Consider the following 23,674-nt stretch of genomic DNA (forward strand, 5'->3'; position numbering starts at 1 on the left):
TATTATTATTCAATGTCAGGGTTTACAGGGTTAAATTAAAGTCTAATAATACACAGAGAGCAAAAACACTGGTCATTTTAATAATGTGGTACCTGCATACAGGTGTTTGTGAGACGACAGAGCGGTAAAGTAGAGTTTTTCAGAAACTGGAAGAACTACACTGCAGGCTTCGGTGACCTGAATGATGAATTCTGGTTGGGTATGTTTACAACTGTGCATCAAATTGACATCAAATTGTTAATATTGCCCTAGGAAGCCCTAAGGTATTATGATATAGAGCAATGTTGAGCATGTTGGTCTACAAATCTCATTCCTTGTGTCTGCAGGTCTCTCTAACCTCCATAAGATCACCTCCTCTGGGCAGTATGAGCTTCGTGTGGACCTCAGAGATAAGGGCGAGTCTGCATATGCGCAGTATGACAAGTTTTCAGTCTCAGAACCACGCAGTCGCTACAAAGTGCATGTTGGAGGATACAGCGGCACTGCAGGTCTGCAAGATCTCTCTCTATTAGAATAAAAGTATTAATAGCATTAATTTCTTAAAAAAAAAAAAAAACTTTTGAAAAGTAGTGTAGATGACTTCGTAATAATTTTGTGATGCTCTTTTAAAGGTGACTCGATGACGTATCACCACGGCCGTCCATTCTCGACCTACGATAATGACCACGATATAGCTGTCACCAACTGTGCTCTGTCTTACAAGGGAGCTTTCTGGTATAAAAACTGTCATCGAGTGAATATAATGGGACGATATGGAGACAACAGTCATAGCAAGGTACACATTTCATAATATGTGCTTTCTCACCTGTCTAATAATACACAGTAGAGATATATTTAGATTGTTTTAAACTGTTTTATCTACAGGGTGTAAACTGGTTCCACTGGAAGGGTCACGAGCACTCTATCGAGTTTGCAGAGATGAAGATCAGGCCCGCCAACTTCAGGAATTTTGAGGGAAGGAGAAAGCGATCGTAAACCAATGCGCTCCAGCTCGAACCAAGCAACCCTCCACTGCTGACCATTTGTCCCTTGTTTCTCCTGCATCATCTCATCCCCTTCATCTACCAAAGTCACTGCCAGGAGCCCAGCCTGCTCTTCACCCCCCCCCCACCCCCCCCACCCCGCCCTACATTCAAAGCTACAGTCCATACACAGTTGTGTGTGTACCACTTCTGTGCATGTCAGTCTGACAGTGAACCAATAGACTCATAGTGAAGTGTTTAACATTACACACTGTGCCTGTACATCATAAGCACACCAAAGACAGACAGTCCAGTAACACCTATAAGATACAATGCCTACGGAGAGGAGATTTTGAGTTTGGCTTGGTGCTTTCCAGTTTAAAAAAATTATAATATTATTATTTCTGTATATCCCATACAGTTACAGTGGGAAGAGTTGAATGTTTGTGTGTGGTATTTTTGCTTCAGAGCCTCTTCCCTAGCTAGGCTGTGAATTAGCCTCAATAATTATTTATCCTTTAACTTCTCAATTGGGGCGAGAAGTTTAATGGCACATGGTAAAACTCAGCATTTAAAATGCAGAACTGCATAAAAAAATATCTAGTGGGGAGGCTCAGAGATTATTATTTTTTTTCATCTCTTTTGTCAGTCTGTGACGAATCTAAGTACCCATGCTCTCTGTTTTCTCTCTCCCACAACTCATGCATTCATCAGTTCTGAAGTGGCACATTTCTGGAACCGATACATACACAGTACTGTTAAGTGTTCATTTATATGCACCTTTTGTAGTGTTTCCTGTACCCTATAACTATATTGGCATTCAGTCACAAAGCATCAGAATCTTGATTTGTTGATCCTCTAAAAAAATTAATTAAACAAAAGTTAAGGCAGGACCTATGTTCAGTCTTTTGTTTAAGTGATACTGTGTTCGCCTGTTGAGAGCTTGTATAATGTTCAAGATTCAGGAAAAGGAAAAGTAATGGCCAGGAGATTGGAATTGTTGTAAACATAGCATTATATGAAAGTTCTGTTTGCAAAAAAAAAATTAATATACAGAAAAAGTCGTCGTGTTTGCCCCTACCCTGCTTTCGACTAAACCACTGACCCTATACAATGCCTGTGTAAATTATGTCTCGTTTTGGTATTTGAATATTTTTGTTTGTTTGTTTATTAAATGGGTGTACAACAGGTGTTTCTTTGTAACCCCTCTTACAATAAAACAGATTTTGTTTAATAAATCACGTTTGCAGAGTGCGATTATTTGGACACTCAAAACGAGCCTCATGTAGCAACTTTCACGTCATTCAAAATCGGAACGCAACAGAGATGCTTTCCTAGTAACATGTGTTGCCAGATTGCGCGATGAAAATGCGCATAAATGCGTGGTAAAGATTTGGAAATTTTTAACATTTTAAATAAACAAATTCAATTATTTAGTCGTGAAACTCAAATCAAGCTAATATTTCTCCTCACTCAATCCTTAAATCACGCATTTGCTTTGGAATATCCCAGAGTCAACTGGCACACGGGATGTAATGAAAAACAACATACATATACATACAGTATACATTTGGTTTGAATTTATTTTATTAGGCTATAAATATGTGACAATGTTACAATTCCCTTTTGAAGCTCTAGTTCTTTTCTCCTTTTCCATCTCTCCAATCCCATTCTGCTCACAGGTGATTGGACTTTGATTTTTGTAAAATAAAAAGTTTTTACTTATTAGATAAAAGTGTAGTTTTAGTTTAAAATGTTGCAGGCTCATTTATTGGTAATAAATAATTGATAATAAATAATATTGATGATAATATACCATAACAAAAATCCTTGTTTTGGATTTGTTTTTGAATCTTCGGTTGTTTATTTTGTCTCGCGAGAGTTGGCAACCGGTTGGACAGTTTTGCAAAACAAACGCGTGCTTCTGTCTTACGGCATGCATGTGGGCGAAGCTGACATTCAAGTTGGGTAACTTTAGGCTACCTAAGTTTGTGATGCAGTTTTATTTTATTTAAATATGCGAAGACGATGGCGATATAAACTTGTGAAATACTTTGCTATAGCTGGATTAATAACACTTGTAGTTATCCTCGTTTTTAACAGCACAATACGACTGTCTCTACCAAAGACTCCAGCACCTAAAGAGCTCTATGACGTGATCTCACCATCAACATACAAATTCATTCTGAACCAGCCAGAACTGTGTGAGAACAGAAGACCTTTCCTGGTTCTTATGATCCCGTTGACTCTCAAAGACACAGAGGCGAGGACTGCTATTAGAAGGACATGGGGTCAAGATGGTTTGATTCCTCATGTGACCATTTTGCATTTGTTTGTCATTGGTCAGCCAGCACAAAGTGACCCAGTACTGCAGGAGCACCTTGTGAGGGAGAGCAAAGAATATGGTGACATCATTCAAATGGACTTTGTGGACAGCTACCATAATCTCACCATCAAGACGATGATGATTATGAACTGGATAGCCACTTACTGCCAGGGGGCCGGGTATGCCATGAAGATCGATGCAGATATCTTTCTCAATGTACATTACCTGGTGGACTACTTGCATGAGCAGAGCGAGTCCTCAAGGAAAGACTACATCACTGGATCAGTCATCTCAGATGCTGTTCCTCACAGGGACAGCTTTAACAAATGGTACATCTCAGAGGACCTTTACCCAGACTCCTGGTATCCTCCATACGTGTCTGGAGCTGCATATGTCTTTTCTGTTGACCTGGCCGGAAAAATATCCTGGGCCTCTAGATTTGTGCAACCGATTCCACTCGAAGATGTCTATGTGGGGTTGTGCCTACACGTCCTGGGTGTAAAACCAGTTTATGCAACAAAATTTCTAGGATTTAGGAATCTCTTTGAGGTGCGCAAACTTAAGTATGAAAGGTGCACTTTTGCCAAGCGCATTATAGTAAATGGATTTAACCCACAGAATCTTCTCCGCATTTGGCATGAATTTCAGAAGTCTTATTTTACATGTTGATACAATTGAAATAACTAAAACTGTATTTGAAGTAGCTTGAAGCTGCAAAACTTACTTGAAGTATTTGCTAGTACAATTGCTTTAACAAAGTTCACATCATTGAGATGTTACATATGTTACAAATATTGTTTTTCCTGAAAGGGCCAAGAACACTTACAAAAAAAAAGGAAGAATAGACAGCTGTTGAGGTGTTATGTGTAGAAAAGTATTCAATCTAAAGAAAAAAAATCAGAGAAAGGGCATGTGGAAGTGCTAGAGGTTATGTGAAACACTTTCTTAGATGAACTATTTAAAAGACTATTTCATAGTGTTTTTATTTTTCTGTCTTCAGGAGGATGGCAGAAAAATAAAAACACTTTGAATTGGGTGCGAGGGGTCACTTATATTATTTGAGGAGGGAGCCAGAAGAGGAGATACTGGTGTGAAGAAGTGAAGTGACATTCAGCCAAGTATGGTGACCCATACTCAGAATTTGTGCTATGCATTTAACCCATCCGATGTGCACACACACAGAGCAGTGAACACACACACACACACACACTGTGAGCACACACCCGGAGCAGTGGGCAGCCATTTATGCTGCGGCGCCTGGGAGCAGTTGGGGGTTCGATGCCTTGCTCAAGGGCACCTAAGTCGTGGTATTGAAGGTGGAGAGAGAACTGTACATGCACTCCCCCCACCCACAATTCCTGCCGGCCCGGGACTCGAACTCACAACCTTTCGATTGGGAGTCCGACTCTCTAACCATTAGGCCACAACTTCCCCTCAATATGTGATATGTTGTGATAGATTCAGGATTTTTCTTTATAGTGTGAGCAGGGGCGCTGGACTGGGGGTAAAACCAGTACTGATTACCAGGGCCCCAAAGGAAGAGAGGGCCCTTGAAAAGTCTGGAATATATATTTTCAAGGGGAGGGGGGCCCAATAGGACTGCCTATGCATAGGGCCCGGGATCTTGTGCAGCGCCCCTGCGTGTGAGTACATATAAATAGCAATATCTTTAATATGTTTTCAATGATTAAAAGGCAGCATACTGGCTCTTTTATTTGTCCTTTTGTAAATTCTTTAAATTTAGAAATCATACATTAGTTGCCCTTACAGAGACATCAGCCATCTATTTTATTATGCAGATTGCACTATTTGAACAAAGCATGGTAGAGCTTTAGGTTCTTTTCTTTCTGTACTGAAGTTGCACATATTATTATAAGAGTTATTTACCAACCACGTATGAACAATAAAAATATTATTTATTTTTGATGGCGAAAAATACTTGTTTCTTCTGTCTATTGCATTTTGAGATGCTGGTGCGTGATTTAAACGGAAGGGGGCGCAGTTTCACTGAAAAAAAGCGAGTGGAGGAGGAACGTAGCACTCTGAGTGGATATTTAGGTTAGTTTGCAGGTACAGTTTGTACAAATCAGATATTCAAACATAATAATAAACAAAGCATTTAACACACCATGTAAAAGTACATTCAGGCTGTTTAATTATATTGCATGATAATTAAGCAATGATTCATGTTTGTTGCGGTTATGATATTGTGTAACAGCAAATTGGCAGTTAACTTACAAAGTTGCAGTGAGCTTCCTAGTTACACAGCATGATTAATCATTTAGGAGTATTTCTGAGCCGTAGAGGTGTCTTTTTGTTTTGAACGAATCTTTTGAGTGAACAAATTCAGCTGATTCAGTATTTGTATTATACGTCGGTCTCTCTCTCTCTCTTTTTATTGAATAATCATTAATGTACAAACAACTTGGCAATATCAAAACATCTTCACATTACAATATACAGAACAGGTGCATACAAATACAACAGAAAGAGAGAGAACAGAGAGAAGGGGAAAAAAAACTTTAAGGGGGGCTAGGGTTTTTCCTGTAAATCATATTCTATAATAACAGAAAACAGATTTATTGCATTTTTCTTTTTCATAACTTTAAGGGCTTTTGTATACAAAACAAACGCATTATGAAATACATAAAAGGCTGGTCTAAGTTTCAAGTACATTTGTCTATATAAAATTTTCCCATCATAACAATGCTCTTGACCAGAAATCATCTTTGCTATTGTTCATTACAGGTCCATAGATTATGTCCTTTAGGATGAAGTTGTCGAGGTGATGTGCCTTTGGATAAAGCCAGTCATGAATATCTGACCATAAAGCATTCACATCCTTACAGTGAAAAAACAGATGATCCATGGTTTCAATGTCATCACATAATATACATTTATTAGAATCAAATCTTAATTCTTAAGGACTCACTGGATGGATATAAACCATTATCATTATTATTATTATTATTTAAAAAAAATGTATTAATTTTGGGGGGGAGGGGTTAAGGAAACTAAGAATATGAATGGTCTATCTTTTTGGAAAGTATTAGAAACTGAATTTCTGTAGAGTACGATAGGATAAGAAATGTTGTTAAACATATTTCTAATAATTTTGCTTGAAAGTTGACCTTTAAATTCACAACCTTCAGTTAAAAGTGGTGGTAAACAAAAGTTCATGGGGTTAGAATAAAAGAGAGTTTATTTTATTAGACAAATAACAGAGTTAAGAATAGCTTTAATAACTGATTCAAATTTAGCCGACTGCAACTTAAATATTTAACACAGAAATTCTCGTATATTGTGATATCACTATTCTCCATTAAATGGGACACTGACCAAATACCTTTCTCCATCTAATCCTTGTCATACAATGATTTGTAATTCATCTATTATTGCATAGTGGTTTATTGTGTGGTGTTAAATTATGGTTATATAAAATCTTCCACAGTATAACAAGACCTGTTGGTGAAACTGGGATAATTCTATTTCTTTGAACAAATCACTGAGCAAATCAGTGTCTAAACGACTCGGAGCGGCACTAAACAATGACTGGTGAGTGGTGACCAATTTTGAATTATCTAAAATGTATGCTTTCTTAAAGAGCTGGCATTTTAAATGAATCGGTTTTGATGCTTAAATTTCTGTAGTCTATAGAATTTGTTGTATACACGGCAAATGGCCACTAAGAGAATCTTTTTGCTCAAAGATTCAAAAGAATCGAGTCACTGAATTGAAATCCCCACCATTTAGTTTTGAAGCAGCTCACTGCTTTTGCAGCACAGCGTGGACCTACAGGTGGGTGGAGCCGAACTTAACTATTATGACGTCATGGCAACTAGCGCCCACTACACACAGCCCATTAAAACGTGTATTTCTCATGACTATACCGCTTGCTTTAAACCCTACCGAGAAAGCTGTCTGTCTGAAGAGGGCGGTTTCGTTGTGTGTCGGTTTGAGTGTTGAGTGAATCACGGTAAATGAACTCCTTCCTAGAAGCGCGGTAAAAGCGATGCCACCGGTTTGTCTCCGAGTAGAACTCATTTGGGGGATTGTAGTCGATTTTATTTGATCGGTGAGCAATCAATAAGAGTAGCAGCGGAGGTGAAGACGCCGGGGTGCTTTCTGCTGTGAGTAAGCGATTGGTTTATTTATATATTTATTTGAATATATAGGTTGTTAGGTTGTTATGCATCTTGATGAATTTCTAATACTTCTGTGTTTGTTTGAAGTAACCGTAAACTACACGTGCAAATGTAATGTTTAAAACATTTCTGCTTACTAACAGCATCTCGCTCCATCAAGCCACCCACTCACCCGTCTGTCATCTTCATGTGCTCATTTACAATTTTGACTGTGCTACTGATATACTGATAAAAACCATTTCAGAACTCTCTCTCTCTCTCTCTCTCTCTCTCTCTCTCTCTCTCTCTCTCTCTCTCTCTCAGCGTGCAATGTAATTTAAACACTTTATCAGAGTTTGATGTTTTCTAAAATGTCATGTCGGTTCAGTGTGTTGTTTTCAAGTGTTTGTGTCTCTCTTCATGGTTGCCTCTATGTGTGTCCTTTTCCCTCATAGCTTCTGTCATATAGGCTCTTCCCAGCTGTGTTGTCTGTGTTGTGAGCTCAGGCGGACTGCCCTTCCACCCACCTCAAGATGCACATGAATAGCTTATTAAACCAGTGCAGTAAGTAATAATGCTAAGGAATGAATCAATGTTTTTGTTACTACATGAAACAGTTTTCCATAAAGACATGCTGCTATACCACTGTATGTGCATTAATTTGCTTTGCTTTATACATGGAATGCTTAATGAATTGACTGAGATGTCTAACTCATTAGAGGGGTTTTATAATCTGCTCTTGACATTTCTCATCTCAGTATGGCTGGGAATAAGTTGGTGGATTCACATTGAGCATGCCATGAAGAGAAGGATGGAGCTGTTCAGATTTGCTCTAACACTCTTGATCTTGTGGTCATGGTCAGGGTCTCATGAATCAGTGTTTTGATGTTGTCTCCGACAAGGCTGTTATGTATTTCCATGTATAAAATATAGAGTAAGTTTTAAATTCATCCTATAAAGTGTTTTTCCATAGAGTTCATATTTAAAATATGATTATTGTTGCTGGTATTGTGTTGTCTTTGCTTTTGATTGATATTAGTCCACTATTTTTTGTTCATGAGGGTGTATATCGTTCAGTCTGTGCCCTTGAGTTGACGTAGCTGGAATCCTCCCTGCCCTTTGGTATGAGACAGGAAAACATAGTTTTCCTCCTCCATCTACTTCCAAAAGTACACTGCCCAGTTCTGACTCTCTCATATTAAACAGCACAGGACTTAGAGAAGTTCTAAAAATAATAACCTCAAAAGTACTTCTTCATTCCATATACTGTCAGTGTCTTGTTCGTCTTTCTAAAAATGTTGATACATGTTGGTCATAGACTTGTCAAACACAAAAAATAAAAATAATGCTAAATTGTGGGTGGATTAAAAAAGAATCAAACCTTAGACAGGATATAAGATTATTTGAGGAAGTGCCTGATGTTTAAATGCAGATCAAACCTTGAGATGTGCTTGGAGTCTAGTTGCATGCATGACAGTGACTAATATCTTGCGCTAAAATAAAAGCATTGCTTCGATACAACTGGATATGCGATGTTTTTTTCTAAAATGACAAAGCAGCATTTACATGTGTATTATTTCTTTTCTTTTTTTGTAACATTATACTTTTGTTCAGCAAGGGTGCATTAAATGCTGTTCTTTTGAACTTTCTATTCATCTGAGAATCTTGAAGAAAGTATAATGGTTTCCTCAAACTGTTTTCAACATTAATAATAAGAATTGATTCTTGAGCACCAGATCGGCATATGAGAATGATTTCTGAAGGAGCATATAACACTAGAAGTAATGGGTGCTGAAAATGTAGCTTGCTGCATAGGAGTAAATTACATTTTAAAATGTATTCAAATAGAAAACAGCTATGTTAAATTGTAATAATATTTCCAAATATTGCTTTTTTTTTTATAAAAAAAAGCAAGCTTAATGAGAATAAGAGACTTATTTAAAAGAAATATGAAAATTTTTTTTACCAGCCTCAAATTGTAAAAAAAAATGTTACAAAAAAAAATATATATATATCTTATACAGTAAGATATTACAGTGATGGTTGATATACTTAATGTAGTTATAAGGATTGAGAATATCTGATATCTAGTCTGTTGGTTTTAGTATATTTTAATGTCTGTTTTGCAAAGAAGCAAAATGATTCTTCCCACATGATGCTTATTTTAGAGTCTTTCCGTGCTATTTAGTTTTGCCGTGATCTATCACTGACATATGAGTTCAGCAAAAATACATTTCACTGGATCACATTTATATTTGTCACTGTTTGCAACTGCAGCCTACTAAGGAGCACATCGTTGTGACAAAGCAGTCTTTATTCAGAGTCATTGTTAGGAAACTAGATTTCTCCTGCTGTTCCTTTGATCGATTTTTCCCAGACAGGTGGGCTCTGGTCTTAACAAACTCATTACAACTAGCCATCACACCTAAATTGCTTTGATCATTTTGCACGCATTAGTTTGATCAGTTCAATATGCTGCATTTGGACGTGCAGGAACCAGTGTTCCCAAAAATCTAAGAAAAGACAGACCAGAGATGGAAAAGAGAAAGACATGAGTAAGACTTCTGACATTTTTGATGTTTGGTATGCCACTGTGCTGAATGTTGCTTTGTGTAGAGAAAGAGAGGGGGAGAGAATGTGAGGGGGAGATCTCTGGAGTGATGCCAAAGCTCTCTCTTCTCCAACAGAACCAGTCTGGAACAGACTAGAGCTTCTGCCCCTGCAGTTCACACCAATCCCAGCAGCCACATGAGAAACCGTGTGTGGAGAGAGAGAGAGAGAGAGAGAGAACTTGTCATGATGTGGATAAAAAGAATGCAAAAAAAACAAATGCATGGCAAGTTGTGCATAGATGCTTATTATAGTGCGAGTGGTGTGAAATTCATGACTATGAAATCTACTCACACATTCGTATCACTGTCTCATCTCTGTTCTGGCCTGGACTTGCATGTTCAGGACTTTGTGTCACGGTAGCATGGTCAGGGTAGCAAAGGGTTCTGATCTTTACAACATATTCTGTTCTCAAATAAAAAATGAGGTCAGTGTTGTTATTGATAGTAAAAAAATAATAATAATATATTAAATGCAACTTAAATGGATTTTATTTTTGTTAGATGCCAAGACAAAATTTCTAATTTTCATTTAAGTATTACAAATTACTAAACACAAATAAAAAAGAACGCTAAATAGAATGTTAATAAAATAACTGAAATTAAAGTGAAATAATAATAATAATAATAATAATAATAAAATAACACTGGATAAGTCACAAATCTAATTCAAACTAATATCTAAATTTGGACATGCTTTTCACATTTCTGCCCTTTGAGGGTTGTAAACATGCCACATGCTTCCTGTTCTGGGTTTAATCAGTGAATCACATCAACTTTGGAGTGTTTATATGATACAAAGAGCAGATCTGTGACCCTTGCAGAGGAGAGTCATTAATTTAAATTATGCATCTAGCAGACGCTTTTATCCAAAGCGACTTACAGTGCATTCAGGCTAACATTTTTTACCTAACATTTGTTAATCATTTGATTAATAAATAATGCTAATGAACTCCATGTTGCTGCCTGCTGCATTATCATGATAAAAATATAATTCTGGATAAAATTAGATAAAAATAATTCTCAGATTTGTGCTTATACAAGACCTGAAGCTGTGGTTTTGTAGTTTATTAAAAAATGTAAGTGTATTTTTGTTGTTTAATGTTTTATAAGAGTCTAATCTATGTGTAGTATTTCAGAGTTTTAATGTAATTCATAGCTTCTACTTAACTTATTAGTTCTGCGTGCTGAAGCGTCAGTCTTCCTGTAAAAGTTGAGGGTTGATTTCCTCTCTCTTGTGCATGTGAAGTCGGGTTGCAGCCTTGTGACGGCATCCTCTGACGTGCTGCGCACTGTGTAAACTTTTAAGTCACTGTCTCCCTCTGACCCGCATATTTCACAAACCCTGAGTCTCCTCTACTGTGCCAAACATCAGCTGCCACTTAGATGGATGTTTCCTCTGAGAATAGAGGTTGAGTCCACTTTCATTGGGGAATTTTATCACTGCAGTGTTAACTTTTGGTTTTGTCTAAAACTAAAGCAGCTTGCATGCTTGATCTATAGCGTGGTTTTTTTATTTTTCTCACATATTTTCAAAATATTCAAAATACTCAATGTGTGTGTATTTTTATATATACATAATAAAACTGTACACATACAAATAGCAATATAATGTTTTTTATTTTGGATACAATTAATCATATCACGATAAATCAATTGCCAGCACTAGTTTTGTTATTTTCTTTTTATTATTAATTTGTATTCAGAATGTATCATATACTCCAGCTTCACCGGCAGTCAAATGTTGTTTTGAATGCTGTTATTCATTTAAGCTTGCAAAAAAATGTTCAATGACGAGTCTCCAAAAGTCTAAATTTACCCATTAATTATTTTTGTCATTCTGGAAATAAATACAGAAAACAAAACACTAAATGAAAAAGACTTTGAGTGAAACAGACAGAGTCCCGTCAGGATTGCACTCTAAGCATTTTGCTTTTTAGCGAGGTTGTAAAACTGAAAGGGCTGTGATTTGCATCTGCTGCTGGAAACACAAAGACCACATGTGTGCGCTCTACCCATGATGCTTACTGCTAGATGATTCCTGTGGGTTGTGTATGCGTGCCACTCTGTGCTGTTCCCCAGCAGCAACATTGGCCTGTGATGACAATCCCCATTGACTTCAACGCCCTAATTTCTTCTCAGTGTATCCCTAACATGGAAATACTGATGCATTAAGTTGTAAACACAGGTCTAGACTGAAAAACCTACATGCACAAAGTTTAAACTCACAATAGTTTTGTTATCAGATATAACACAGTGATGACGCACAACATGTAAAGATTACCGTTTAACTATGCTGTAAGATATTTTTTTTTTTCAGAGGCTGAATTTGTGCATTTTTCAACATACTGCTCAGCTTCACAAGAAAACCACAGTGATGTGTGACCATGTTGATTCCATGTTGCAAATATCCTGTGTGGGTTTAGATTTCAGACGCCCACCATACACCAGCACACTACTGTTCAACAGATTGTGTTTGAAGGAAGTCTCATGCTCATCATCAAGACTGTAGGCTATTTATTTGCTTAAAAATATGAATGCTTATATGCTTAAAATATGCTTGCAGTAAAAAAAAAAAAAAAAAAACTTTAATATTAAACACAAATTGAGATTCACTGGAAACTTCCACTTTCATATTGTAGCTTTTGATTAAAAAAATAGTCTTATCTTTCAAATTATGTCAGTTTTTTTCAGTAAATTCAAACAATAAATGCGTTTTTACACAGTTTTTGGCGTGACATGAGGCGTGACAGATCGCTAAGAAATGGAAATTACAAAAACAAAAATCACATAGCATTTTATTAACTTCAGACAAGTCACCTATTACAAGCAGTAACAAGATTTTTGAGCAATGTAATGTACACTACCATTCAAAAGAGATCTTTTTTTAAAAACAAAAATACATTAAAACTTTTATTTCACAAGAATGTAATCAATTGTTCAAACGTAAACCTATATAATATTACAAAATATTTATTGTTCAAATTAAATACTTTGAATTTTCTATTCTTCAAAGAATCCTGAAAAATATAACAATTTCCACAAAAATACTTCCTCATTGATAATAATATATAATAATATTCATATTTAAATATTTACTTCTTTTTATGTAAATATTTATGTTTATCTTTTGATCCAAGATGTAATATTTGTAGTATTCTCCAAGAATATGTATGTATATTCTACTGACTGGTGTTTTGTTAGATACTGGACATATTTCAACTAGTGCCTGACTCTAATATTTCTCAGAATTAATCAGTAACCCTACTAGATATTCTTTTCTAGTCCCTGTGTTGTTGTAATTTAAGAACTGATATTTCAAATCACTTGTTTTGCTGTATTTGTTCTAAAGGTGTGAAAACATGCCTCTATTTTAACCGCAAAATTTGACAGGTCATGATCTAGACAGATCCGTCCTATAGTTGTTACATCCTCCTATGTGTTGTTGATTTAAGTTTACTGCATATATATATAAATGTGTGTGTGTGTGTAATATATATATATATATATATATATATATATATATATATATATATATATATATATATATATATATATATATATATATATATATATATATATATATATATATATATATATATATATATATATATATATATATATATATGAGAGAGAGAGAGAGAAAGAGAGAGAAAAGAAGATCAGTCAGACTGAGCATTCTTCAAAATGTCTCACTGGAAAATTGATGTAAGGGTAAATGATGACAGAATTTAACTTTTTCATCAAACTATCTTTTTGAATGCAGCTGTACAGTGTGTCTCAATAAACCCAATGGTAAACTGCAGTCTTCATCCTTGTATTAATTGTTTGTAAGTTATTGATGTCTCATTTGTGTTTCGATTAAGACCAGTTGAATCTGTCCTCCTCTGCATGCTGTCCACGACTATTTTAAGACATCTTTTATACCCTGCCAAGGCAGACGAGAGCCTTCCTACTCATTGAGCTAATCGAGTACTTGTGAGCTTCAAACAGAGCTTCACTTTCATCTACAAACGCTGCTTCCTTCAGAAACCAGCTACTCATTTTTAAAGCTTTGTGCTTGATAAAGGGTTTTTACAAAAAAAATATTTGATTTAAAAGATTATGCAAGTTTTTCTCTTTAATTGTAAAACTTTTTAACATCACATTCTGACTCTTGAGTTTTTGAAAACACTTCTTGGGAAAGCTTTGGTGATTTTCTCAACACTGCGTTTGTGTGTTTGGTCTCAGCGGAGATCTCCAGGATGTGTGAGGTGGACGTTTCGTCTGAGCCCACCAGCCCGACACTGTACAGAGAGTCTTCTGATACATACTGCCATGTGGACCGCTGGCAGAAGCTACGCACAGCCGTCCGCAAGCTAGAATTCTGGGAGAACTTCACACGTGAGCTGATTGGCAGTGGCTTCTTCTCAAAGGTTTACAAGGTAACAGTTACAATATCTCGAATCTGATGACATGAATCTGTAAGTGATAATATATCTAAATATATGCAGTAAGTAATATATGTTCAGTAAGTGCTAAGATATTTTTGACAGATTGGTCTCCTTGGTGCTTTAACACATTGGCTGTTGAAAAATGTTCTCACAACAAATAAAGCAGTGTAAAGTGTTGACTTCATATGTGCATTTATTTAGTTAGTTTCACAAATATTTGATCAAATAATATTTAGCAGAATGATAAATCCAGTCTGAATGGAAATTGCATTTCATCATCCTATTGTACTGCAGAAAGTCTCCCAGTGTGTGTGTTGTGTGTGTGTGTATCCTAAAGGCACTCATACAGTGCAGTATTGTAGTCCAACTAATTAGGACATATTTTACAGCTGAGTCCAGTTTGAGGTGGCCCCCTTGCCGGAGTACACTATACCCGTTAAATGGGTTCCTGATGAATCCCTGCTGTGTAAATTACATAACTGATGATTGTACAGCTCAACTGTCCCAGCAGTCCTGTCCCTTCCTGTACATTAACATGTTAGTGTTTCTCTGTGATTGTACTTTAGAGAGAGAACGGAATGTTTGGCACCACTTTAGAATAGGGACCAATTCTCTCTATTAACTAGTTGGTTATTAGCATGCCTGTTATTAATATATTGGCTGTTTATTAGTACTTACAAAGCACATATTCTACATCCCTAATCCTACCTAATGCCTAAACTGAACAACCACGTTACTAACTATTAATAACCAGCAGCAAATTGGGAGTTTACTCAGGGAAAAGTCATAGTTTATGGTTTGTTAATAGCGAGAACTGGCCCTTAAAATAAAGTATGACCGAATGTTTTAATACCACTTGAAGATTCATGCCCTGTTTTTCATTGACTTTCAGGTAATACACAATACCACGCGGAAGGTGATGGTAGTAAAGATCTATAAGAATGATGTTGACCAAGACAGCATTGTACGAGAAATCAGCCTTCTGCAGAAACTCTCACACCCAAACATAGTGAGGTAAGCTGCTTATTAATGCTAATTAATAACTGGTCATAAACTGGAACTCTTATTTTGTATTTATCATATGTTTATTGTTTAATACGTTTCTCATGTAACTCCATTATCTAAATGCCTAATAGATGTTCAAGCCTATTATTTACACTCTGCATACAAGACTGTTACAGGTTACAAGTCACACTAATCTCTGTCCAGCAAAGCGCTCTTAAACTGCTGTAATCTCGCACTATGACGAGTGTTTGTTTTAGCAATCTCAGAATGGCTTTTTCCAGTGCGCTGCGGAAGGACAAAGCCATATTCAAAACTGCCTGCGCAGTGTTCATTTATCACAACTTTCCAGTTACTGCCAGCTGTCATCACCTCAGTACAGATTACAGTCATGTAAACCCATGTACAGAACTGCTGAATGTGACACAAACCGCATGCGGTCCCCATGACACACTGACATATTACATTTACTGCTTAACTAATTCATGGTTCTCTAATATGTTACTAAAAACAAGTGAAAACCTGACCATCGTTTTAACATCAAATTGACCTAATTTTCAATCTCTGCTCAATTGTTGGCCATTTGACAAATTACAGTGGCTTGGGACTGCGTTTAGCCTGAACATTCTTGACAAGGCAGATTTAGGGAACGGCTCATAACCTCCCACATCTCTTTTTCCAGGTATCTGGGTATTTGTGTCAAAGAAGACAAGTTGTACCCAATTCTGGAGGTGAGATCTCTCTCTCTCTCTCTTTTTTTCTTTTCTCAGCCTCGAAACGAAAACGTTTGTTCTGCAGTTTATTTTACGCATTAGACTGTACTATTGCACAATTAGATTTTTGAAATATCATATAGATGTGATGCTTTGAAACTGTACTCTTGATGGGCTCAACAATAACAATTTTTTGTCTTTTCTTTTAAAATGTTTTGTGTCTCAGAAAATATATTTCATATTTATCAAAAGATAAAAAATGCACTACCAATAATTACATGTGCACATTTTATATAGACATACATAATGAAATTGAAACATATAGTATATGTTCATGAATATTAGTTACATAATACAACATTATATAAGAAATCAACTTCCTAAAATCATAGCAGAAATTAGTAATACATTTACAAAATGTCACCAACAATAGCTCTGTGTTTCATCTGTCAAGCAGTGAACAATTATGAGCCTATACCAGTATTATTTTATTTTATTTTATTTTATTTTATTTTACAGTAAGCGTTTTTTATTTTTTTTAATCTATATTCATGCATTTACTAATGTTAACAAATGGGACATTATTGTAAAGTGGTTTTAATGTTATTATAGTTACCCCAGAGAGATCCTTATTGTTGAGCCCTGCACATACAGTAACAATAACAATAAAAGTGAAAGTGTATATTTGTTTCATTTGTTTGTCTGTACAGTATGTTAGTGGAGGATGTTTAGAGGAGCTGTTGGCCAGGAAAGATGTGCCTCTATGCTGGAGAGAGAAAGTAGAGCTGTCCTCTGACATCACCAGAGGGATGATTTACCTCCACTACAAGAACATCTACCACAGAGATCTGAACTCTAAGGTACACACATCTTTAGTTTATATACAGCTATATGAGCAATCATCAGATATTAGAGAATGGCTGTCTAGCCTTTACATGGAATTCTCCCCTGAGAAACACAGCCATAGATGTTTGCGTGAGAGTGTCATTGGTTGCCAGGATTCACACAAGTGCTCACCAAACCTGGGGTGAGGGGCGAGGCAACAAGGCCAGTCCATTATAATGGTAATAAACTCTCCCGCTCTGTCTTTCTCTCTCGGTCACATACACACACTCTCCCTAAACCTTTCCATCTCATTTGAAAATGCAAAATGCATGAAGAGTGTAGAGGCTCGCAGATCCCATACCACCACCACCCCCCTTTTCGTTTTTAGCCAGGCCTTGACTATTTGTCTATGTGTCAGCCATTCAGATATGAACAATGGGCAAACAAAAATACCAGCAACACAGTTTACTCAGTCTTGACGTCTAGCGCTTTGGTTGGTAGGACCATCGATTGGTTTCCACTGCACTACAAGTTGGCAGAAGTTGGTATGACTATGGGAAGTTGTGTCAGAAAATGGAAGCTATTAGGGTCGACTGCTTCCCTGAAACTGGTGTTTTTAAGTACTTGCATTTGGAACATGAATTAAGAGGGGTGAAAGGGGTCATATGCTGAATAGCATAAAGTGTCACAGAACTACAAGATCTAAATATGATCTTCTACCAGCTGATTAAAACATTAAATGTATGTTTATTTGTATGGAGTAATGTTTTTTTTTCAACAACAGTATTTTTTTAGTGTCACTGAGATACTATAATAGTTTTTGTTAATATTTTGAATCCACTTTTATTTTTATAGTTCTGTTTTAATTTTAATTTTAGTGAGTTAGTATAATGGTGCCTTCGCATGTAGCTTAAGTAAAAAAATATATATGCACACACACACACACACACACATATACTTTATTTCAGTTAACTAATTTTATTTCAAATAATGAAAATGTTATTGTTTTGCTTCGATTTTTAAAGATTTAGTTCTATTTAACTAGGGCAACAGCAGCTCTAACTTAAAAATGATAAACATAAACCATTGTATTTATGTGTCAGCATTTTATTTATTTATTTTTTAATTTTTTTTACAATATTTTCTTATCATTATAAAAAATTATATATTTACTAGAATTAAATTATTATTGTAATATAATTTTTCTGATTTTTCTTTTTTATTTGTATTTTTTATAATCAAATAACCTTTTTTTGCTTTTCTTTCAACCCACCTATTAGCTGCATAGCCAGAGGGTGTTGCAACACTTGGCATATGCATGAGTTGCTGGTCTAAATTTGGAGACTTCTAGACTCAGGGCTGTGCTTGGAGTTTTCTTAGTCCTATAATCATAGGTCAGTTTTTGGGATGGAGGCTTAGCTGAGGTTTCTAATTCAGTCCAGATGCAGAAGTCACTGTTGTATCCATCAGCACTTTCTGCTCCAAGAGTCCCACTAGTCTTATGTAACGTCTCGGTTGGACCTGGATTCTCCCTGCTCTGGTCAGCCTCAATGTTTCCTCATTTGCCTTTCTTTTAAAATAACAGGGCATTTTTATTACACTCTCAATCATTTTCAGTTTTCAGACTACATGGTAATGTTTCTAGCCATGACACATCATCACTAGAGACCATTCAAACTGGAAGCGAGGTATAACATTGCATATTGGTACCCCTGGAGTGATAAAGATAGAGGAGAGGAATTGTAGGCGGTCCAGACCCTTTGGCGAGGTACAGGATCAGCTGAATAATTCATTAAACGGAGATGGTGATAACGATAAAACGTCTTTCATTTGAGCCTGCGAGTTCTGCTTCAGCCGCTAGGCACATCGTCTCAGAGGAACATTACAGACATGCAACAGATACTCAACCACAAAATTGCAAACATGCATCTTATTTATGCTTGTATTGTGTTTGTCTTTATCTCTATTGCATTTAGATGCTTGTTAATTCCACAGTTTACATTCAAACAAAAATTCCACAAACAAGTCAGTCCGCAGAGCTTCAAACTTTGAATTTGGTTTGTGTTCATTTTGAAATTGTAATATTGATGTCTACCATATGAAGGTGTTATTTTGTACTAGACAAGTTCAGATTTCAGAAATGCTATGTAGGAGTTTTTGTGGGAGATTATAATGAGTTTAGAAACTTTTTGCTGGTTTTTGGCGCCACCTTTTTGCAGAGAAGGACAGCACATTCACGTCAAATCATTTTGTAACCCAAAGCATTTTATGTAAAAAAAAAAAAATAGTGTTGATTTGCATGTCTGTATCTGGTATATTTTAATAAATTTTATGACATTATTTAAAAATAAAGAAACATTAATTCATAACATGCAATTATTTATTAGCGAAAATGAAGCGTAAATACATTAATGTTTAAAAGTTTGAGATTACTGTAACCTTTTATCAATTTAATGCATTGAAGACATTTTATATATCCTTTATAAAGAATCCTAAAAAGATATTTTCTCAAAACATTTTGCTAATAAGAAATATGTCTTGATCTGCAAATAAGCATATTGGCATGATTTATGAAAGATCATGTGACACTGAAAAATGGAGCAATGGCTGTAATAATATTTCACAATATTACTGTTTTTACTTATATTTTACAGTCTTAAGAGTGAGAATAAACCACTAGTAATAGTACAAAGAGACTAAAAATACTCTTTTTGCATCAAAACATCTCTGTGTTTGTGTCTCCAAAAGAATTGTCTAATAAGGGTGACAGCGAGAGGCAGAGAAGCTCTGGTTACTGATTTTGGTTTGGCTCGAGAGGTGGTTGAACTTCCTGCAAAGGACAGAAAGCTTTCACTTGTGGGCTCTGCTTTCTGGATGGCCCCTGAGATGCTGCGCGGGGAACCCTACGACCGCAAGGTAAAGGCTCAAAAACGCCAGAGAAAGATGCGAAATGTTGGTCTTATGTACGTGATGTTCTAAAGCCTTTTCTAGTTCTCACCTACTGGTTTTGCTTTATGAAACATTAGGTGGATGTGTTCTCTTTTGGAATTGTTTTGTGCGAAATTCTGGCTAGGATCCCAGCAGACCCAGAAATCCTTCCAAGAACACAGGTGATCATAAATAGAATTATTGACGCTTTGGAAATGCCAGAAAATATTAAATCCAGTATCACTTTTTTACCAAAAAAACCCCTACTGTCCAAATGTGCATTTATGATGCGTGTGTTGCAGGACTACGGCCTGGATGTTTCAGTATTTGGGAAAATGGTCAGTGAGTGTCCTCAGCGTCTTTTAGAGTTGGCAGCCAGTTGCTGTCTGGTAAGTGACCTTGTTACCTTTCGTGTATATCAAATGGACACACATTTCTTCCGTCAGTTATGCCTTAAAACTAACAAACCCTTTGAAAAAGGAAGGAAAGTGTAACCATTGACTGTTGTTGTTTCTCATGCAGATAGACGCTTTCCGAAGACCCTCTTTCACAGAGCTTCAAGACGAGTTGGGTGAAATCGCTGAGACTTTGGAGGCTCCTCACAATGATCTCACCACAGGCTGATTTGCGGCACATCCTCTGGTATCCCATCAGCCCTGCAAATGGACACAAGCAGCTGGAGTTCTGTACATAGACTTAAGCACAATGACAAATGCGGCAGAACAGTTTTCTCTCTGGGCTGTTTGCATTGAAAGAGTAAATCAAGGAAAAGGTCGCTGTTTATTATGAACGTTCTACTAGTTCTAACGTTCTAAGTAACTAGAACTCCGCACACTTGTACGTAATATATACTGTGCAATATATAATAGTAGTATACCAAGAGAAATATTGTATCAGGTTCCAGCTAAAGTGTTTATTTCATTATTTCAAAGCTACAGATTTTCAAACCCATTTGTTATTCTTGTTTTTTATATGAATCATTTTATATTGAAAAAAAAACCTAAGAGGCTTCAGATTACCATTGATAAAAGGACTAACTTGGGGGGGGGGGGGGGGGGTCACAAGTTTTAAATAATCAAATAATACTTTGATAGGCTTTAGTATATCGATACTTGATTAAATTAAATTGTACAAGAGAAATTCATTTATTTTGGTACCAACTGCCCAAATAGGAAAAAAGTGAATTTATATTGCTGACTTTTTTGAAAAGCGACATATTTGAAAAATATTTGTGTACTTTTCGTTATTTGAAAAGCACTGTATACAGGAGCAAGCACTCAACTCATCACTGGGCTGAGCTGCTGATCTTTGGAAATTCTCCACCGCAGGATGAGGCCCATTTCCTGCCTGCAAGGGCCTCGTGTTGCTGCTGCAGTGTTCTCATTCTGCATTGTGCTGAGTGTTTGTGAAAACCATTTTTCTTTTCAACTTTCAAAGCTTAAATGTTTCCTGTTCTAACACTTTTTTTTATCCATTTTAGTTGACATGTTTGCCATCTGTTGTGAATTTCAGTACTCACACATACAGTATGTATCAGAAGCGCGAGATGGCACCAGTAAACCGTGACACCAAACAATTTCTCTGGACATATTATTGGCTGTAACGGAATAAGAAATGTGAGATTAAATGTTTAAGACCATCCTGCTGGAGTAGTCTGAAAATTTCTGCAACTTGAGCAGAAACAAACTGTCTGTAATACTGAAATCAATATTCCTCTCTAATTTCAAATGCTTAACTTGGCACTATTGATCTGTATTTGTATTTAATATGTATATGTAAGTTCTGCTTAGATGTTATTTCAGTTTTTAATCATTATGCTCTAGTGAATTGCATGTTGAACATCGTTAAAGTTAACTTTAACAAAATCTACATTCTGTGCCTCAAAAGAGAACGCTTGTGTTCTTGGGAATCTTTTGGTGAGAAATATGTCATGTTATAACCTCTTATCTCTGAAACAAGTCTGATGTCTGTAAAGTCTGAATCCTCCTGTGGTTTGTAGTGTTTTTGTAATGCAGTACATGATATAAAAAGAGAAAAGGAAGCAAAGTAAATGTGTTTTTGTTTAAAAAAAAAAAAAAAGCCATTGAAAATCTGGTTTTGTCGTATAATAAATAGAGCTCTTTGCACAGGACCTGCACTATTAGCATCAGGATTGTATAAACTGCTGCTTGATAGACGTTGATGTATGAAAAGAAACGTGTTGAACTATCTTATCAAAATGTGCTTACTTTCATGTCTGGTTACCTGGCAACTTTGTCTACTGTGTGGACTCTTAAGATTTCCACTGCTAATCGGGCTTCTTTGTGGCGCCTGCTATCAAACCACTCAATGTAAATGACTTGAATAATCATGAATGACAATCAGTGTATCATGGGATTATTCTCTTTATGTGATCCTGGGTTACTGAATTAATAACTTGGGTGAAACTGCCCTGGACTTTATCTACATCAGATTAAACAAACCTTAAGAGTTTGAACAGTGTTTAATATGGAAATGGCTTGGCACATTCTTAAATTCCTTTAGAAATCACTGTTTGAACGTTGTATCATTGCTCGTTTTCCCTCGGATCGATTTTATACACCCCTTGTTTTGTCCTCGCTTGACCTGAAAACAAAATGGTACATTTTAACTGGTGCTGTTAGTGTTTCTACAAAAGCCTGTTTGTTTCCAGCTGTACCGAAACCCTGGATAGATGTGAATGAATAATTAAACACAGGCTTTTCTTCTGCTTTCTGGCGTGAGCTTTGTTAAAGCAAAGCAAGTCTGTTGCTGTACAGATCAAAGGCATCTGTTGAGCAGCTGATGTATTATTAGCTTTAATCAGGATTTAAAGCAGTAAGAGAGGAAAAAGGCCAGCATTTAATGTTTTTAATATAGCGTATGGCCATAGGTAACTGGAATATTAATATTAACAATATAAGATTAGATTTGGATGAAGTTTATTTCCATATATATATATATATAACTCTGCCTGTTTTTCTGCACATGTTCATTTGTGTCAGTTTCTGTTGGCTGAATCTACTATTGTGTGACCATTACACACAGAAAACAGTGAGTCCAGATAAAGAGATACATACTGTTCCTTTTACACAGAAAACAATCCCAAAATGCACTGCAACAAGCTCTGTGGGGGCACACAGTTTTGCTAGCATTGTAGAGTGCTCCAAATAAGACAATCATGAGGCTCCATTAAAAACAAGAGATGAAAAAAATCCTACATTTGTTAAAAAAATGCAGACGTATTTATTAATAAGGCTCTGAACAGCCCTACTTGACCATATTGCCGATAACAGCAGTGACGCGATTTGTCCATTAGATGGCAGTGTCTTGTAATATTCATTTTAACTTATACTGCAGTCTTAAAACTCGTTTTAGTAGAAGTTTTTTTTTCTTTCATTAAAATAAATAAATGCGGTCTGGAGCTGCAAATCAGTATATTCGAATGATTTCTGAAGGATCATGTGAGACTGAAGAATGGCTGCTAAAAATCTTTGCCATCATAGGAAAAACTTACATCTAATATATAATAGTTACTTTCAATTTGAATGCCATTTTAAGAATGTACTGTTTCTACTGTATTTTTTATCAAATAAATGTAGTCTTGATGAATGAAAGAGACTTTTTTTCATAAATAAAATAAAATAGGTAGAGTAGGCTACATGGATCACAGTATAGCCTTACTCCATTTGCTTTTTATTTTGGACTACCGTATACTATTTTCTTACTGTAAAATAGAATCGTCTTGTCCACAG

General features: G+C 36.0%; 3 protein-coding genes across 6 annotated transcripts in view; all 3 read left to right on the top strand.

Annotated features, from left to right (window-relative positions):
• LOC132141369 (tenascin-like) overlaps nucleotides 1-2,200 on the top strand; it is a 40,132-nt gene extending 37,932 nt beyond the window's left edge. For all 3 annotated transcript variants that reach the window (XM_059550823.1, XM_059550822.1, XM_059550824.1), the window contains 4 exons: nucleotides 103-199; nucleotides 327-488; nucleotides 612-775; nucleotides 865-2,200. In XM_059550823.1, coding sequence (XP_059406806.1) covers nucleotides 103-199; nucleotides 327-488; nucleotides 612-775; nucleotides 865-975 — 534 coding nt within the window. In that variant the 3' untranslated portion in view covers nucleotides 976-2,200. The remainder of the gene's footprint in view (nucleotides 1-102; nucleotides 200-326; nucleotides 489-611; nucleotides 776-864) is intronic.
• Nucleotides 2,201-2,884: 684 nt separating this feature from the next.
• Nucleotides 2,885-4,773, top strand: b3galt8 (beta-1,3-galactosyltransferase 8). Its single transcript, XM_059549211.1, has 2 exons — nucleotides 2,885-4,391; nucleotides 4,753-4,773. Exon 1 carries the CDS (start codon nucleotides 2,980-2,982, stop codon nucleotides 3,955-3,957), a length of 978 nt encoding a protein of 325 aa, XP_059405194.1. The 5' UTR covers nucleotides 2,885-2,979; the 3' UTR covers nucleotides 3,958-4,391; nucleotides 4,753-4,773.
• Nucleotides 4,774-7,100: 2,327 nt separating this feature from the next.
• zgc:162952 (PKc_LIMK_like_unk domain-containing protein) lies at nucleotides 7,101-21,119 on the top strand. 2 transcript variants are annotated; one of them, XM_059550825.1, is made up of 10 exons: nucleotides 7,102-7,418; nucleotides 7,868-7,976; nucleotides 14,252-14,445; nucleotides 15,347-15,468; nucleotides 16,139-16,187; nucleotides 16,880-17,029; nucleotides 19,743-19,910; nucleotides 20,021-20,104; nucleotides 20,225-20,311; nucleotides 20,445-21,119. In XM_059550825.1, the coding sequence occupies exons 2-10, from the start codon at nucleotides 7,946-7,948 to the stop codon at nucleotides 20,544-20,546; spliced, it is 987 nt and encodes a 328-aa protein (XP_059406808.1). In that variant the 5' UTR covers nucleotides 7,102-7,418; nucleotides 7,868-7,945; the 3' UTR covers nucleotides 20,547-21,119. The 2 variants fall into 2 exon arrangements, with proteins under 2 accessions (XP_059406809.1, XP_059406808.1); XM_059550826.1 differs by lacking the exon at nucleotides 7,868-7,976 and having other exon boundaries at nucleotides 7,101-7,418.
• The last annotated feature ends 2,555 nt before the right edge of the window (nucleotides 21,120-23,674 follow it).

This window comes from Carassius carassius, chromosome 5 (assembly GCF_963082965.1).
Source record: "Carassius carassius chromosome 5, fCarCar2.1, whole genome shotgun sequence".
Classification (NCBI taxonomy): Eukaryota; Metazoa; Chordata; class Actinopteri; order Cypriniformes; family Cyprinidae; genus Carassius; species Carassius carassius.

Coding starts and splice junctions, on each gene's coding strand:
- b3galt8 (XM_059549211.1), top strand. CDS start 2,980: ATGCGAAGACGATGGCGATATAAACTTGTGAAATACTTTGCTATAGCT.
- zgc:162952 (XM_059550825.1), top strand. CDS start 7,946: ATGCACATGAATAGCTTATTAAACCAGTGCA. Junction 14,446..15,346: donor TCTTCTCAAAGGTTTACAAG/GTAACAGTTACA, acceptor ATTGACTTTCAG/GTAATACACAATACCACGCG. Junction 15,469..16,138: donor TCACACCCAAACATAGTGAG/GTAAGCTGCTTA, acceptor CTCTTTTTCCAG/GTATCTGGGTATTTGTGTCA.